The sequence below is a fragment of the Petromyzon marinus genome, chromosome 61 (genome assembly GCF_048934315.1).
Source record: "Petromyzon marinus isolate PM22_M1 ecotype Great Lakes invasive population chromosome 61, UKy_Petmar_22M1.pri1.0, whole genome shotgun sequence".
In the NCBI taxonomy this organism is placed as follows: Eukaryota; Metazoa; Chordata; class Hyperoartia; order Petromyzontiformes; family Petromyzontidae; genus Petromyzon; species Petromyzon marinus.
Window position 1 is genome coordinate 2,396,012 of NC_133727.1, and position 18,567 is coordinate 2,414,578.

At 55.1% G+C, this 18,567-nt stretch overlaps 1 protein-coding gene across 4 annotated transcripts in view; it reads left to right on the forward strand.

The window, feature by feature from the left end:
* Positions 1-14,801: 14,801 nt before the first annotated feature.
* Positions 14,802-18,567, forward strand: part of LOC116955712 (uncharacterized) — a 37,374-nt gene continuing 33,608 nt past the window's right edge. For 2 of the 4 annotated variants that reach the window (XM_076053458.1, XM_076053459.1), the window contains exon 1: positions 14,802-15,090. In XM_076053458.1, the coding sequence (XP_075909573.1) occupies positions 15,015-15,090 (76 nt within the window). In that variant the 5' untranslated portion in view covers positions 14,802-15,014. The remainder of the gene's footprint in view (positions 15,091-18,567) is intronic. The other 2 variants (XM_076053460.1, XM_076053461.1) reach the window with 1 other exon arrangement.

Below are 18,567 nucleotides of genomic sequence, written 5' to 3' on the forward strand. Positions count from 1 at the left end.
GGGTGGAAGAGCGAGTGGGTGGGTGAGCGTGTGGGTGGGTCAGCAGGCGAGTTAGTAAGTGAGCGAGTGGGTGGGTGAGCGAGTGGGTGGGTGAGCGTGTGGGTGGGTGAGCGTGTGGGTGGGTGAGCGTGTGGGTGGGTGAGCGTGTGGGTGGGTGAGCGTGTGGGTGGGTGAGCGTGTGGGTGGGTGAGCGTGTGGGTGGGTGAGCGTGTGGGTGGGTGAGCGTGTGGGTGGGTGAGCGTGTGGGTGGGTGAACGTGTGGGTGGGTGACTGCGAGTCGGCCACCTACCCCCTCGTGCCCGGTGCTGGCACGGCGCCCCTTGCCCCGTTTCTATTTTTGTTTACCCCACGTGGTGCTTTTCTGGCACAAATCTGACGCTCAAAGTGCCACATCGCATGAATACGCAGCGTGAAATTAATGCATTGTAAACAATGACAACGTATGTACTGTACATTTACATTATTTAGGTTGTGTGTGTCTGTAGAGTTTGTGTGCTTTCTCTCCCTGTTCCACTCGGGTTTTTTTTTATAGCTGGGTTCTCCCCGTTTCTTCAGCCCGAAGCTAAACCCACACCCACCGTGGAACTGCTGTGGGCCAAAAAGCACAATCCTGAATACAAATGCCCTGCGCATCACGTCACCGGGATCTCGTAGCAGCAGCAGCATCGTCCCCTCGACAGGAACTCCTCTGCTTACGAACGTTCAGAGATACAAACAAACTCGTCCTCATGTAAGTTCAGCCGCCACGCAATAGATGGCCGTGGTGGCATCTACATCTCCAGAACGTGAAGAACCAGTGGCATCTACATCTGTAGAACGTGAAGAACCAATGGCATCCACATCTGTAGAACGTGAAGAACCAGTGGCATCTACATCTGTAGAACGTGAAGAACCAGTGGCATCTACATCTGTAGAACGTGAAGAACCAGTGGCATCTTTATCTGCAGAACGTGAAGAACCAGTGGCATCTACATCTGTAGAACGTGAAGAACCAGTGGCATCTACATCTGCCGAACGTGAAGAACCAGTGGCATATTTATCTGCAGAACGTGAAGAACCAGTGGCATCTACATCTGCAGAACGATGCCTGCTGTATCTGCAGAACGATGCCTGCTGTATATTTGGAGTTTGCGGTTTCTCTCTCTCCCCGTGGTCACGTGGCTTTGTCTCCGGGTCCTCCAGTTTTCTCCTCCACGTTTAGAATCGACTTCCACGCGATGACGATGATGACGATGATGACGACGATGATGACAATGATGACGATGATGACAATGACGATGATGACAATGACGATGATGATGACGATGATGACGCCGATGATGATGATGACGATGATGACGACGATGATGACGATGATAATGACGATGAGCCGCTTCGTCGAGCTCTCATTCGTGACAGCCAGGTCGCTTCTGACAAAGCGCCTCTGTATAGCTCAGTGGGTCCTGACCCTTCACTGCAAAGACAAAGATCCCCCGTATAGCCTTAACGGACTGTTCGGGCAAGTGAGCAGCACCTATGAATGCCGACACGTGTGCACGTGTGTGTGTGCACGTGTGTATGTGTGTGTGTGTGCACGTGTGTGTGTGTGCACGTGTGTATATGCTTCGTGTGCACGTGTGTGTGTGTGCATGTGTGCACGTGTGCGTGCACGTGTGTGTGCACGTGTGTGTGTGCACGTGTGTGTGTGCACGTGTGTGTGTGCACGTGTATGTGTGTGTACGTGTATGTGTGTGTACGTGTGTGTGCACGTGTGTGTGTGTGTGCACGTGTGTGTGTGTGCGTGCACGTGTGTGTGCGTGCACGTGTGCACGTGTGCACGTGTGTGTGTGTGTGCACGTGTGTGTGTGCACGTGTGTGTGCACGTGTATGTGTGTGTGCACGTGTGTGTGTGTGCACGTGTGTGTGTGCACGTGTGTGTGCACGTGTATGTGTGCACGTGTGTGTACGTGTGTGTGCACGTGTGCACGTGTGTGTGTGCACGTGTGTGCACGTGTGTGTGCGTGCACGTGTGTGTGTGTGCACGTGTGTGTGCACGTGTGCACGTGTGTGTGTGTGTGCACGTGTGTGTGCTCGTGTATGTGTGTGTGCACGTGTGTGTGTGTACGTGTGTGTGCACGTGTGTGTGCACGTGTGCACGTGTGTGTGTGCACGTGTGTGTGTGCACGTGTGTGTGTACGTGTATGTGTGTGTGCACGTGTGTGTACGTGTATGTGTATGCACGTGTATGTGTGTGCACGTGTGTGTGCACGTGTGTGTGTGCACGCGTGTGTGTGTGCACGCGTGTGTGTGTGTGTGTGCACGTGTGTGTGTGTGCACGCGTGTGTGTGCACGCGTGTGTGTGTGTGCACGCGTGTGTGTGTGTGTGCACGCGTGTATGTGTGTGCACGTGTGTGTGTGTGTGCACGCGTGTATGTGTGTGTGCACGTGTGTGTGCACGTGTGTGTGCACGTGTGTGTGTGCACGTGTGTGTGTGTGTGCACGTGTGTGTGTGCACGCGTGTGTGTGTGCACGTGTGTGTGTGCACGTGTGTGTGTGTGCACGCGTGCATGTGTGTGTGCACGCGTGCATGTGTGTGTGCACGCGTGCATGTGTGTGTGCACGCGTGTGTGTGTGTGCACGTGTATGTGTGTGCACGTGTATGTGTGTGTGCACGTGTGTGTGTACGTGTGTGTGTGCACGTGTGTGTGTGCACGTGTATGTGTGTGTGCACGTGTGTGTGTGTACGTGTGTGTGTGTGCACGTGTGTGTGTGTGCACGTGTGTGTGTGTGTGTGCACGTGTGTGTGTGTGCACGTGTGTGTGTGTGTGCACGTGTGTGTGTGCACGTGTGTGTGTGTGCGTGCTTGGTTTGCTCCCCCCCCCACGGCACCTGGTAGACTTGTGATGTTTTTTTCCAGCAATCTTTCTGTTGCGTGTAGTCACTTTCAGATGTTTATTCTTGTTCACGTTTTTGTTTTGTTGCGGTTGCACCTGAGTCAAGAGTCGCATGGCTCACTGGGTTATACCTCCTAGTACGTGAAACTGAAAACCTTTGATTAGCAAGGTTGACGATGTACGGTGCGAAAGTAGTTCAACATACAGTACATACTTGCTTGGTGAAATAAAAAAAAGAGTTTGGGACTCCTGGGGTTTTGTGATTTTCCTCCCTCCCCTCCCGCCCCTCCCGCCCCGGGGCGCCCTCTGAGTTCCGTCGATCGGAGGTCGCCTCGCCCAGCCGGTTCCCGTAGCCGTGACCCAGCCCCGAGTTCCCCCAGGGCTCGAGCAGCTCCGTGGTGAGATGTTGACTACCTCGCCCGGTATGCAGGAGGTCGTGGGTGCGATCCCAACCTTGACACCTGCTGTATATTTGGAGTTTGCGTGTCTCTCCGTGGTGAGATGTTGACTACCTCGCCTGGCATGCAGGAGGTCGTGGGTTCGATCTCGACCCTGACACCTGCTATATATTTGGAGTTTGCGTGTCTCTCCGTGGTGAGATGTTGACTACCTCGCCTGGTATGCAGGAGGTCGTGGGTTCGATCTCGACCCTGACACCTGCTGTATATTTGGAGTTTGCGTGTCTCTCCGTGGTGAAATGTTGACTACCTCGCCTGGTATGCAGGAGGTCGTGGGTTCGATCCCAACCTTGACACCTGCTGTATATTTGGAGTTTGCGTGTCTCTCTCCGTGGTGAGATGTTGACTACCTCGCCTGGTATACAGGTGGTCGCGGGTTCGATCTCGACCCTGACGCCTGCTGCTGTATATTTGGAGTCTGCGTGTCTCTGTCCGTGGTGAGATGTTAACTTCCTCGCCTGGTATATAGGAGGTCGTGGGTGCGATCCCGACCCTGACGCCTGCTGCTGTATATTTGGAGTTTGCGTGTCTCTCTCTCTCTCTGTGGTGAGATGTTAACTATCTCGCCTGGTCTACAGGAGGTCGTGGGTTCGATCCAGACCCTGACGATGCCTGCTGTATATTTGGAGTTTGCGTGTCTCTCTCTCCGTGGTGAGATGTTAATTACCTCGCATGGTACGCAGGAGGTCGTGGGTGCGATTCCGACCCTCACGCCTGCTGCTGCTGCTGTATATTTGGAGTTTGCGGTGTGTCTCTTTCTCTCTCCGTGGTCGCGTGGATTTCTCTCCGCGTCCTTCCGTTTTCCCCCCTCCACAATTAGACTCAACCTCACGCGTTTGGAGCCTTTGGCTGACTGCTATGAATGTCCACGTGACGATGATGATGACAACGACGACGATACGCGAACACAACGTTTGACTTATCATTGTTTGATAGCCCAGGGTCGCTTCTGAAAAACAGAGCTACGTAGCGTTACCTGGTAAAGAAAAAAAAGCATGAAAACAAACAGCTGTGAATCAGGAGGGGGGTGGCGGGGGGGACCACACCCTCCCGGTGACTTATTACGTTGAGGAACGAGTGGAGGGAGCTCCTCTTACGAAGCATTCGTGATGAGATCCGCGCGGCACGCAAGCGACATTCTCAGTGTCCATGGCGACCGTTTGGGACAAATCGTCAGCCACTTATTGCGGCCCCATCGCCACACCCAGCCAGCTTTCCTCTGCTGTGTGTGCGCGCGCGGTATTTGTTACACCGAATGGGGAGCGGTGGTGCAGCGGTTAGCGCCAAGGCTGCGCTACGAACCTGGCGAGCCGAGTTCGATTCCCGCTCACGGCCAACGCCGGTGACGATCATCTGAACCGGTGCCGGGCCTCCCCCTAGGTCGACTCGGCCTCAAATGAGTACCTGGTGCGGTGTGTGAGCAAACATCGCCACTGGGGAGACAAAGGCGGCCGGGCGTGGTGGTGCTGGCCACCCATCCCGTCGTGTGCCGTTCCGGCCTTCGTAGGCGCTCGCGAACAGCACTTGCCCCTACAGTCTGTTAAGGCTACACGGGGGATCTTTGTCTCTGTATCTGTTACATCCGACTCAGACTTGGTGACGTGTGCGGGGGCTCTCGGGGGGAGCGGTGGCGCAGCGGTTAGCGCACTGCCTTACGAATAAGTGAACCGCCGATCCGAGTTCCCGACTCATGGTCAACATCGGTGGGCGGATGTCTGAACCGGTTTTGGGTCGACTCGGCATTTCAATGAGCACCTGGTTGCAGTGTGTGCGCGTGTGAAATTTAAACATCAGCACCGGGGAGACAAAGGCGGCCGGGGCGTGGTGCTCACCGCACCACCACGCGCGCGGCCTTCATCGCTGCCACTCGCGAACAGCACTTGCCCCAGAAGTCGATGTGGGCTATACGGGGGATCTTTGTCTTTGTCTCGTGCGTCCCGAGCGGTGGCGCAGTGGTTGGCGCGCTTCGCGTGGATGAGGAGCCCCGGGGCAGGGATGGGGACAGACGCCACGAGGCGGACACTCAGAGATGCGAGCAGACACCGTGTCTCTGTCTGTCTCCCCGCGTCTCTCTCTCTGTCTCCCTGTGTCTCCCTCTGTCTCCCCCGCGTCTCTCTCTCTGTCTCCCTGGGTCTCTCTCTGTCTCCCTGGGTCTCTCTCTGTCTCCCTGTGTCTCTGTCTGTCTCCCCGCGTCTCTCTCTCTGTCTCCCCGCGTCTCTCTCTGTCTCCCTGTGTCTCCCTCTGTCTCCCCCGCGTCTCTCTCTCTGTCTCCCTGGGTCTCTCTCTGTCTCCCCGCGTCTCTCTCTGTCTCCCTGGGTCTCTGTCTGTCTCCCCGGGTCTCTCTCTGTCTCCCTGGGTCTCTCTCTGTCTCCCTGTGTCTCTCTCTGTCTCCCCGCGTCTCTCTCTCTCTCTCTCTGTCTCCCTGGGTCTCTCTCTGTCTCCCTATGTCTCTGTCTGTCTCCCTGTGTCTCCTTCTGTCTCCCTGGGTCTCTCTCTGTCTCCCTGTGTCTCTCTCGGTCTCCCTGTGTCTCTCTCTGTCTCCCTGTGTCTCTCTCTGTCTCCCTGTGGTCTCTCTCTGTCTCCCTGGGTCTCTCTCTGTCTCCCTGTGTCTCTCTCTGTCTCCCCGGGTCTCCCTCTGTCTCCCCGCGTCTCTCTCTCTGTCTCCCTGGGTCTCTCTCTGTCTCCCTGGGTCTCTCTCTGTCTCCCTGTGTCTCTCTCTGTCTCCCTGGGTCTCTCTCTGTCTACCTGTGTCTCTGTCTGTCTCCCCGCGTCTCCCTCTGTCTCCCCGCGTCTCCTTCTGTCTCCCCGTGTCTCCCTCTGTCTTCCCGCGTCTCTCTCTGTCTCCCTGGGTCTCTCTCTGTCTCCCTGTGTCTCTCTCTGTCTCCCCGCGTCTCTCCCTCTGTCTCCCGGTGTCTCTCTCTGTCTCCCTGTGGTCTCTGTCTCCCTGTGTCTCCCGCTGTCTCCCCGCGTCTCCCTCTGTCTCCCTGTGTCTCTCTTTGTCTCCCTGTGGTCTCTGTCTCCCTGTGTCTCCCGCTGTCTCCCCGTGTCTCCCTCTGTCTCCCTGAGTCTCCCTCTGTCTCCCCGCGTCTCCCTCTGTCTCCCTGTGTCTCTCTCTGTCTCCCTGTGTCTCTGTCTGTCTCCCTGTGTCTCTGTCTGTCTCCCTGTGTCTCTCTCTGTCTCCCTGTGGTCTCTCTCTGTCTCCCTGTGTCTCCCGCTGTCTCCCCGCGTCTCTCTGTGTCTCCCTGTGTCTCCCTCTGTCTCCCTGGGTCTCTCTCTGTCTACCTGTGTCTCTCTCTGTCTCCCTGTGTCTCTGTCTGTCTCCCTGTGTCTCTCTCTGTCTCCCTGTGTCTCTCTCTGTCTCCCTGGGTCTCTCTCTGTCTCCCTGGGTCTCTCTCTGTCTCCCTGGGTCTCTCTCTGTCTACCTGTGTCTCTGTCTGTCTCCCTGTGTCTCTCTCTGTCTCCCTGGGTCTCCCTCTGTCTCCCCGCGTCTCCCTCTGTCTCCCCGCGTCTCCTTCTGTCTCCCCGTGTCTCCCTCTGTCTTCCCGCGTCTCTCTCTGTCTCCCTGGGTCTCTCTCTGTCTCCCTGTGTCTCTCTCTGTCTCCCTGGGTCTCTCTCTGTCTCCCTGTGTCTGTCTCCCCGCATCTCCCTCTGTCTCCCTGTGTCTCTGTCTGTCTCCCTGTGTCTCTCTCTGTCTCCCTGGATCTCTCTCTGTCTACCTGTGTCTCTGTCTGTCTCCCTGTGTCTCTCTCTGTCTCCCTGTGTCTCTGTCTGTCTCCCTGTGTCTCTGTCTGTCTCCCTGTGTCTCTCTCTGTCTCCCTGTGGTCTCTCTCTGTCTCCCTGTGTCTCTGTCTGTCTCGCTGTGTCTCTGTCTGTCTCCCTGTGTCTCTCTCTGTCTCCCTGTGGTCTCTCTCTGTCTCCTTGTGTCTCCCGCTGTCTCCCCGCGTCTCTCTCTCTGTCTCCCTGTGTCTCTCTCTGTCTCCCTGGGTCTCTCTCTGTCTCCCTGTGTCTCTCTCTGTCTCCCTGTGTCTCTCTCTGTCTCCCTGGGTCTCTCTCTCTGTCTCCCTGGGTCTCTCTCTGTCTCCCTGTGTCTCTCTCTGTCTCCCTGGGTCTCTCTCTGTCTACCTGTGTCTCTGTCTGTCTCCCTGTGGTCTCTCTCTGTCTCCCTGTGTCTCCCTCTGTCTCCCCGCGTCTCCCTCTGTCTCCCTGTGTCTCTCTCTGTCTCCCTGTGTCTCTCTCTCTGTCTCCCCGTGTCTCCCTCTGTCTCCCTGGGTCTCCCTCTGTCTCCCCGCGTCTCCCTCTGTCTCCTCGCGTCTCCTTCTGTCTCCCCGTGTCTCCCTCTGTCTCCCTGGGTCTCTCTGTCTCCCTGTGTCTCTGTCTGTCTCCCTGTGTCTCTCTCTGTATCCCTGGGTCTCTCTCTGTCTCCCCGCGTTTCTCTCTGTTTCCCTGTGTCTCTCTCTGTCTCCCTGTGTCTCTCTCTCTGTCTCCCTGTGTCTCTGTCTACCTGCCTCTCCCTCTGTCTCCCTGTGTCTATCTCTCCCTCTGTCTCCCTGCGTCTCTCTCCCCTCGTATCTGTCTCTGTCTCCCTGTGCCTCTTGTGCCTCTTGTGCATCACTAATGAAACTCCATAACTTCTAGTCCTCTCTCTCTTCTCCCCACTGCCTCCCTCTCTCCCCCTCTCTCTCCCCTCTTATCCCTCTCCCTCCCTCACCCCTCCCCCTCTCCCTCACTCTCTCCTCCTTCCCCTCTCTCTTTTTTTACGATCACAGGAAACAAGAAGATGCTCGGTGTAGTCGGCACTTTGCTTCGTTCATCATTTCGGTTTTTTTCAATGCTTTGTTTTGTGTAACCCCCCCCCCCCCTTTTTAAATGAAATATTTCACGAAAGATTTCACGCTATGCTCTCCTCTTTCTTACCCTTCCCTCTCTCTCTACCCCCTCTCTCTTTCTCTACCCCCTCTCTCTCTCTCTACCCCCTCTCTCTCTACCCCCTCTCTCTCTCTCTACCCCCCCCCCTCCTCTCTCTCTCTACCCTTTCCCTCTCTCTCTACCCCCTCTCTCTTTCTCTACCCCCTCTCTCTCTCTCTACCCCCTCTCTCTCTACCCCCTCTCTCTCTCTACCCCCCCCCCCTCCTCTCTCTCTACCCTTTCCCTCTCTCTCTACCTCCTCTCTCTCTACCCCCCCTCTCTCCCCACTCTATGTCTATGTTCCCCCTGTTTTTTTCAAAACTACAAGTGCTGCATCTGCACGCAGCCCTTCCCGCAGTCAAACGGCCTCCGACGGGTAGCTCACAATCTGCATGCAGAGCTCTCTACCGTCATCTGCCACCGAGCACACGGCCTCCTCCAGCGCCCACTGCTCCTTGAAGGCCGGGACGGCGTGGGTCAGCCGCGCGTGGCGGAACTCCAGCCCACGCACCCTGGCTCCGACCAGAGCGTGGAAGATGCCCAGGCTGCTGGCCGGACATTTCCCCTCCAGGGCCACCTTCCTTGCCCTGTGATGGCGAGCTTGGCGTAGCCTAAGAGCACGTTAACCGGCCCCTGAAGATGTTGGGGTCCGTCGCCCCTCGGGTGTCCACTCCCTCTCTCTTCTTCTTTGGTTCTTTCGATAAAGTCACGTAGAATGAGAATAAAATAATACAATTAAACAATACAATTCTCACGACGTTTCGGCCACAACACAAGAAGGCCACTTGTGTTGTGGCCGAAACGTCGTGAGAATGTTATTGTTTTATTTTATTATTTTATTCTCATTCTACGTGACTTTACCGAAAGAACCAAAGAAGATGAATCCTTGCAGTCACGAAAGCTTTAAATCTCTCTCGCTCTCCCCTCTCTATTTTTTCACGATCAGAGGAAACAAGAAAATGCTCGGTTTAATCGGCAATTTGCGTCCACACCAGAGACGGCTTTCTTTCGAGCCTAGTCTCAAACGGTGTCAGACCAGAGGACGTTCGCCTTTTGGCGTCCTCTGGTCTAACACCGTTTGAGACGAGGCTCGAAAGAAAGCCGTCTCTGGTGTGGACCAATCGGTTTCAAGGACAATGCCACATATATTATCAGAGTGTGTTTTTTGTTTGCATTCTGACCACAAGCATTGTGGTTAATGCAGACGTGATTCCTTGTGAAAGGTTTCAGTTTGGTGTTTTAACAACTTAACGCAGCTGTTTTGTTGCTAGAAAAAAGGGGAAAACCTATTCTCATATTTTGGTACTGGCAAAGGAGGTCCCATGAGGTATGCAAACTCCAAATATACAGCAGGCATCGTCACTGTCTGAATCGAACCCACCGACCTCCTGCATACCACGCGAGGTAGTTAACATCTCCTAGCCACCGTGATGATGGTGATGAGAGATTTGTAATGGCACGGGGGTGACTAATAAGGTCTGAATCGGTCTATTAGAAGGTAAGGGGGTTGGCAGCTATGCAAGCGAGTGACTGTGGCAGCAGTAGTAGTAGTAGTTGTTGTAGCGACACGGGCCAGCACCAGCGGCAGTGCCAACTCTAGAGAGTTATCACCGAAGGCCGAAAGAAACAGCAGTGGCCTAGGGCCTCCGAGCACCTCCATCAGGCCGCCCTGGCACCTGGAGTCCAACCCATGCACATCCGAGCGCTGTCGAACTCCCAAAACTCCCTTTGCTTCGCTGGTCAGGGGCCGTCCATAAATGACGTCACGCGATTTTGGGCGATTTTTGACCCCCACCCTTCGTCACATGATGTCACAAAAAGTCAGACCCCCCCCCCCCCTCAAATATAAAACATGCTTCAAATCGCTTTAAACTATTGTCATTGTAGCAGTGCGTATTTAATGTGCCGCTGCACTCTGATGTTGTAGGAGAAAACATTTATTAAAAAGTCTATTGAATTAAGTATAACGTGTCGTCTATATTTATTTAAAGTTGCGCATTTTGATGTGACGTCACATTTCTCAAACCCCCCCCCATCCCTCGTCACACATCGTCACAAATGTCTGACACCCCCCCCCCCCCAGGTGCGTGACGTCATTTATGGACGGCCCCTCAGGCCCTGACGTAGCTGAGCGATGTGGTCACGTGGTTAATTACACCGCCCCCCCCACACCCTCATTATGACGCAGAGGTTTGGTGGGGTGGGGCAGGTGGAGACACGCCTGGGGGCACGCGGACAAAATCATCGGCCACGCAAACAAAGACAAAGGTCCCTCCCGTGTAGCCCGAACACGGACTGCTTGGGGGCAAGTGCTGTAAGCGAGCCGCGCCTTTGAAGGCCGAGTGGCGATGTTTACTACACACCGCACCAGGTACTCATTTGGAGCTGAGTCGACCTAGGGGAGGCCCACGAGGAGCCTGCTCACGTAATTTGCCGTCGCTGTGGGCCGTGAGCGGGGATCGAACTGGGGTCGCTAGTGCCAGGCTAGGTGCACCTCGAGACGCTCGCCGCTGGCTGGTCACGGGACAGACCCGGCAGGTGCCATGGGGTCGACTGACCGAGGCCCGGCCGCCTTTGTCTCCCCACATCTGAGTTGTACACACACACAAATACATACATAGCCATTACAGACTGTAGGGGCAAGTGCTGTTAGCGAGCAGCACCTATGAAGGCTGGCACGGAACACGAGGGGGTGGGTGACCAGCACCACGCCCGACCGCCTTTGTCTCCCCCAGTGGCGATGTTTACTACACACCGCACCAGGTACTCATTTGAGGCCGAGTCGACCTAGGGGAGGCCCAGGACCGGTTCAGATAATCGTCACCGGTGCTGTTGCCGTGAGCGGGAATCGAACCTGGTTCGCCTGGTTCGTAGCGCAGTGTAGCGCTAACCGCTACACTACCGCTCCCCATTACACACACACACTCTCACATTCTCACAGTCTCACACAAAGATAAAGATCCCCCGTATAGCCTTAATAGACTGTAGGGGCAAGTGCTGTTGGCGAGCACCTATGAAGGCCGGAACGGTACACGAGGGTGTGGGTGGCCAGCACCACGCCCGACCGCCTTTGTCTCCCTAGTGGCAGTGTTTACACACCGCACCAGGTACTCATTTGAGGCTGAGTCGACCTAGGGGAGGCCCGGGACCGGTTCAGACAATTGTCACTGGTGTTGGCCGTGAGCGGAAATCGAACCCGGGTCTATCGCTCCCCCCCATTACACAACAACAACCGCCATTCGCTACTAAGTGGCAGTGACGTCACCACGACGCTTGTGCCAGGACATGTGCACCTTGAGGCCACGTGGAGTGTCGAACGCCCGCTGGCAGGAGGTCACGGGGCAGACCCAGGTGCCATGGGTCGACTGACTGAGATGAGTGGCTGATGCACCACCTGTGCCCCCTATTGTGCCAACCTGCTGTGCTTTAGCCACCCGGCGCTCCGCTCGATGTTGTCAGCGTCGCTCCTCCGCCCTCCGTTGCTGTTGGAGGGCGACTGCCTCCAACTGCCCAATAGCGTCCTTCACGAGCCTCCTCCACAGAGGCTGATCTTGACACCGCTAGTACCAGTCATAGGCAAGTCCACTCAGCTCCACGTCCTCCTGTACCACATCACTCCATCTCTTCACTAGCCCGTGTCGCGCCCGTTAAGTCCCCTCGATCCGGCTGAACAAAAGCTGTTTAGGCATGCGGTGGCTGGGCATGCGAGCTACATGACCCAGCCAACGCAGCCTTGCCTGCCGGAGGAGCTCACCGATGGGACCTTGCCCAGATCTTTCAAGGATTGGTGAGCCGTTCATACAATCCAGCCTGGTTTAACCCAGGATGGGTCGTAGGCAGGCTATCCTAAATGTTTCTAACCGGCAAAGATGCTCCATTAGGGGGGTCCACGTTTCGCAAGCGTAGAGAAGGGAGGGAATGACCGTGGCCAAGAAGACCTGAAGCTTCGTGCGGAGCGACAGACCAGGTAGCTTCCACACAGCGTTACGTAACCGATGAAAAGATATTGCCGCTCGACTGATTGAGAGTAAGACCTCTGCTGTTAAACTGGAGCCGGTCATAAGCACACTACCCAGGTATGGGAAACTCTCCACTCTCTCCACAACTGCCCCATCACCGATTGGGAGTTGTGGGGGTGGAGTGTCCGATGGTACAAAACACCCAGGCAGGTGCTTAGTTTTGGTGGGGCATGCTCCAGTCTCAGCAGCAGCGTCTCCAACTCCCCCTCTGAATGAGCAGCTATTACCAAATCATCGGCATACATAATGTGGTTGACCAATAGGGAACCATCCCTTGACCGCACCCGGTCATCGATCAGCCTCCCATTACATCTGTACCAAATGGAAATTCCCCTGGTACAGCTATTGAAGGCTTCACGAACTACGTGGTCAAAATAGATGTTAAATAATGTGGGAGCCAGAGGACATCCCTGTCGCACCCCAAGGTGAACAGGGAATGGCTCTGTCTCCTGGCCACGTAATTTTACCCGGGCCTGTTCACCATCATGAAGGTCCTTAATGAGCGTGAGCAAAGGGTCAGGGACTCCGAAAGCACGAAGAACAACCCAGAGCCCAGGCCTACTGATGGTATCATAGGCCTTGACCAGGTCAATAAAGCAGAGATGTAGGTCTTGTTGGAATTCCCTACACCTCTGCTGTAGCAGATGGACAGAAAATATGGCATCTGTGCAGGACCGCCCTTTCCTGAAACCGCATTGGGGCTCCGCGAGCCTCTCCTCAGCGTGCTTAGCAAGGCGATGTTGAATAATCCTTACCAGGACCTTCCTTTCCGGCACACTGAGGAGTGAGATGCCCCTGTAGTTGTTACAGTCCGTGCGGTCCCCCTTCTTAAAGAGGGGGACCACCAGGGCATCCTTCCAATCCTGCGGAACCCATCCGGTGGCCCAGACTGTTGTTATGATGTCATGTAGGGCAGTCTGTGTACAAACGCCACCCTCCCTCAGCATTTCGTTTGGGAGATCATCTCTGCCCGGTGCTTTTCCTGGTCTCAGAATCTGGATCGCCTTCAGTACTTCCTCAACGGATAGCACCTCAGCCAGCCACTCACAGGGGGTGACTTCCTCCTCCAATATTTGAGGCACCACAGCCTCAGCAGGGTCATCCCCACTTTGTCCCATGATGTTTTCCAGGCTGAGAGATTCCCCCTCCCCCAGGACCTCAGAAATGCTCAGAAAATCTGCAACCTGTTCCTGGGGGTCGGAGATTGGATCACCGTTCTTTCCCCTAATGATGGTAATACGTGTGGCGTTGCAGGTTAATTTTAAGATGGAGTTAAATAGGGAATTGTGATCGCGGGCCATTGAGGCAGACTCTATCAGGAGGAGTAGGGGACGATGCCAACCCCAGCTGCAAGCAATGATGAAATTCTGGCTTGCAAGTTCCATCAGCTAGCTGAGACCAGGCCACCTTAGGTTGGAATGGGGTCCTGGGTGTACATCCACCACTGGAGTGGAAGAATGGCAGGCGCATCTTACAGATGACAAGTCGATGGTCAGAGGGCAGATCAGCTCCACGGTAGGTCCTGGTTTCAAGAACATGGGCTCGCATCCGCTGGTCCGTCAAGATTTGGTGTGGATGCGCTGATGCCGGAACAGTATGTTGGTAATTACAAGCCCATGGGCTGCACAAAAATCTAGCAGCCTCCTACCGTTATTGAGCTGATCTGGCCCATGCCCTCCAATCACTCCTGACCAGGTGCCAGCATCATGACCAACTCGGGCATTGAAGTCACCCAACATGATGACTCTATCCCGAGGGGCCACCTTAGCCAGCACCTGTGACAGGAGGTCATTGAAGGCATCTGACTCATCGGCCTTGCCTGCATCCCTCCACGGATGTTCGTCTTCGGTGGGGGCATAAGTAACCATGACTACTACTCCTCGCCTCCGGTTGATGGGAAGGCGAGCCCAAAGTAGCCTGGGGCTTACAGCTTCCCATACCTCACCGCCACGCTCCCACGCCCCCTTCATAATTTTGTTCAGAATAAGAGCCACTCCCTGTTGTTTGGCAGTCTCCTGCCCCGAGTAGAGGACTGTCCACCCCTCATGGTGGCAGGAGCCAGAACCGGTCCACCGGACCTCCTGAATGCCACAGAGATCCAGGCGGTACCGGTCCAGCTCCCGACAGAGGAGTGGCAGCCTCTCCTCCACAGTGAGCGTTCGAACGTTCAACGTGGCCACACGAAGTGGCTTTTTGTTGTTTCTGGAGAAGCCCCGAGGGTAACAATTCAATCTCCTGGCTCCGCCAGATGGGGTTTGACCAGGAGACGTCATAAACGACTGTGCCCCCGGAGCCTCCAGCACAAGCTTATTAATTAGATATGTTTTACGTGGTTTAGTGGTAATTTATTGAATTTATTGAAAGTTACCAGCCCCTCACACCCGTCCAGAGCCCCCATTTAGCCACTGTGGTGGTCACAGACGCCATGAGGGGAGAGGACCAATCGGAATTGGCCCTCTCCCCCACAGCACTGGGGAGTGGTGGGGGAATGCTCAGCACCCCCAACTTCCCTCCCATCCTTCATCAGAACGGCGCGACCCACCCACCACACCCCACCACACCCCCCACCACACCCCAGCCACCCTGACTCCCCCGCCCAGTATCTCTCCCCTCGCTCTCTCTCTCGTAGCCTCTCGTGCGGAGCCTCCGAAACCTCATCGTTCCATCGCCACCTCGTCTCAATATCGCCACCACCACCACAACCACCGCCATCACTGCCATCACCACTAATCACCACCACAACCACCACCGCCGCCGCCATGCGCTGCTCCCTGAGTCTGTGCGCGCTGCTGCCCCTCCTGCTGCTGCTGCTGCAGCCTGCTGCCTGGGTGGAAGGTAAGAGAGGGGTGGTGGTGGTGGTGGTGGACACGCTGTGGTGGTGGTGGACACGCTGTGGTGGTGGTGGACACGCTGGGGTGGTGGACACGCTGTGGTGGTGATGGTGGTGGTGGACACGCTGTGGTGGTGGACACGCTGTGGTGGTGGTGGACACGCTGTGGTGGTGGTGGACACGCTGGGGTGGTGGTGGACACGCTGTGGTGGTGGTGGACACGCTGTGGTGGTGGTGTACACGCTGTGGACATTGGGGGGATAGGGGTTAGATTGGGTGACAAGGTGGAACTTGGGGCGGAGAGCGCAGGCGGGTAGAGGGTGACACGGGGGGGTGACACGGGGGGGTGACACGGGGGGGTGACACGGGGGGGTGACACGGGGGGGGTGACACGGGGGGTGACACGGGGGGTGACACGGGGGGGGGTGACATGGGGGGGGGGAGCGTGGCGCAGGGGTGGACAATGTAAAGGATGATGGGTGACGAGGATGACTGGAGGTGGACAGTGGTAGGGAGACACAGGGAGACACGGAGAGACACGGGGAGACACGGCGTGAGCCAACGGTGATACTTGTTGATGTTGTAGGTGTTGTTGATGTGTTGTTGATGTTATTGCTGGTGATGATGTTGATGTGATAATGTTGACGGTGATGATGTTGACGGTGATTATGTTGATGTGTTGTTGATGCTGTTGATGGTGAGCGAGGGACCGAGTCCTTCGTGGGTGAGGGCTGAGTGAGTGGTTGGGTGAGTGAGTGACTGGGTCAGTAAATGGTTGAGTGACTGGTTTAGTGAGTGAGTGGTTGAATGAATGGTTGAGTGAATGAGTGGTTGAGTGAGTGGTTGAGTGAGTGAGCGGTTGAGTGAGTGAGTCGCTGGTTGTATGAGTGGTTGAGTGAGTTGTTGGGTGAGTGACTGGGTGAGTGAGTCACTGGTTGAGTGAGTGGTTGAGTGAGTGGTTGTATGAGTGGTTTAGTGAGTGAGCGGTTGTATGAGTGGTTGAGTGAGTGAGTGTTTGTATGAGTGGTTGAGTGAGTGGTTGAGTGAGTGGTTGAGTGAGTGGTTGAGTGAGTGAGTGTTTGTATCAGTGGTTGAGTGAGTGAGCGGTTGGGTGCGTGGTTAGGTGAGTGACTGGGTGAGTCAATGGTTCGTGAGTGAGTTGGTGAGTGGTGGGGTGATATATTGTGAGTGTGTGCGTGGTTTGGTGATAGTATTAGGGAGTGTTTGAGTGAGTGAGTCACTGGTTGAGTGAGTGGTTGGGTGAGTGACTGGTTGAGTGAGTGACTATGTGAGTAACTGGTTGAGTGAGTGAGTCACTGGTTGAGTGAGTAGTTGAGTGAGTGAGTCGCTGGTTGTGCGAGTGGTTGAGTGAGTTGTTTGGTGAGTGACTGGGTGAGTGAGTCACTGGTTGAGTGAGTGGTTGAGTGAGTAGTTGTATGAGGGGTTTAGTGAGTGAGCGGTTGTATGAGTGGTTTAGTGAGTGAGCGGTTGTATGAGTAGTTGAGTGAGTGGTTGAGTGAGTGAGTGTTTGTATGAGTGGTTTAGTGAGTGAGCGGTTATATGAGTAGTTGAGTGAGTGGTTGAGTAAGTGAGTGGGTGGTTGTATGAGTGGTTTAGTGAGTGAGTGGTTGAGTGAGTGGTTGAGTGAGTGAGTGTTTGTATGAGTGGTTGAGTGAGTGAGCGGTTGGGTGCGTGGTTGGGTGAGTGACTGGGTGAGTGAATGGTTCGTGAGTGAGTTGGTGAGTGGTGGGGTGATATATTGTGAGAGTGTGTGCGTGGTTTGGTGATAGTATTAGGGAGTGTTTGAGTGAGTGAGTGAGTGGGTGAATGAGTGGTTGAGTGAGTGAGTCACTGGTTGAGTGAGTGGTTGGGTCAGTGACTGGGTGAGTGAGTGACTGTGTGAGTAACTGGTTGAGTGAGTGAGTCACTGGTTGAGTGAGTGGATAAGTGCGTGGTTGGGTGAGTGACTAGGTGAGTGACTGGGTGAGTGAATGGTTCGTGAGTGAGTTGGCCATTGGTGGGGTGATATATTGTGAGAGTGTTTTAGTGAGTGTGTGGGTGAGTGGTTTGGTTATTGAGTGAGTGGGTGAGTGAGTCGTTGGGTGAGTGGTTGGGTGAGTGACTGGGTGGGTGAGTGACTGGGTGAGTGGTTGACTGAGTGAGTCACTCAGTGAGTGGTTGAGTGAATCGTTGATTGAGTTGTTGTGTGAGTGAGTCGTTGGGTAAGTGAGTGGGTAAGTGGTTGAGTAAGTTAGTGTTTGGGTGAGTGGTTGGGTGACTGACTGGGTGAGTGAGTAAGTTGGTGAGTAGTTGGGTGATGTAGTGAATGAGTGAGTGAATTATTGTGAGTGCATGGTTGGGTGATAGTGTAAGTGAGTGTTTGGGGGCGTGTTTTAGTGTGTGTGGGTAAGTGGTTGAGTTATTGAGTGAGAGGGTTCGTGAGTTGGTTTCAGTGCGTGACTCACTGGTGAATGAGTGAGTTGTTGAGTGAGTGGTTGGGTGAGTGAGTGACTGGGTGAGTGAGTGGGCGAGTGAGTGAATGAGTGGTTGGGTAAGTGAGTGGTTGAGTGAGTCAATCGTTGGATGAGTGACTGGGTGAGTGAGTGGGCGAGTGAGTGAGTCAATCGTTAGGTGAGTTGCTGGGTGAGTGAGTGAGTGACTGGGTGAGTTGCTGGGTGAGTGAGTGAGTGACTGGGTGAGTTGCTGGGTGAGTGAGTGACTGGGTGAGTTAGTGACTGGGTGAGTGAGTGGGCGAGTGAGTGAGTTGCTGGGTGAGGGAGTGACTGGGTGAGTGAGTGACTGGGTGAGTGAGTGGGCAAGTGAGTGAGTTGCTGGGTGAGTGAATGACTGGGTGAGTGAGTGACTGGGTGAGTGAGTGGGCGAGTGAGTGAATGAGTGGTTGGGTAAGTGAGTGGTTGAGTGGTTGAGTGAGTGAATCGTTGCATGAGTGACTGGGTGCGTGAGTGACTGGGTGAGTGAGTGGGTGAGTGAGTGAGTGACTGGGTGAGTGACTGGGTGAGTGAGTGGGCGAGTGAGTGAGTCAATCGCTGGGTGAGTGAGTGACTGGGTTATAGACTGGGTGAGTGAGTGGGCGAGTGAGTGAGTCAATCGTTGGGTGAGTTGCTGGGTGAGTGAGTGAGTGACTGGGTGAGTGAGTGACTGGGTGAGTGACGATGCTCAGGATGGTTTAACACAAACAAAGCAACACTCTCCGGGCCATGGCCCGACGTTTCGGGCAATGGCCCTCTTTCACAGCACATTCAGAGTGCTAGAGATGTAGGGCTGTGTTGTTATTTGTGTATTTACATCACTGCCAACGCAGCAGCGGCAGCAGCGGCAGCATCAGTGGATAGAATGTGATTCTGTACACTGTACAGTGATGTGTGGGGGAGCGGTGGCGCTGTGGTTAGCGCTGTGATTAGCGCGCCATTTGCGCTCCGAACGAACCCGGGGAACCCAGTTCAATGCCAGCGAACATCTCA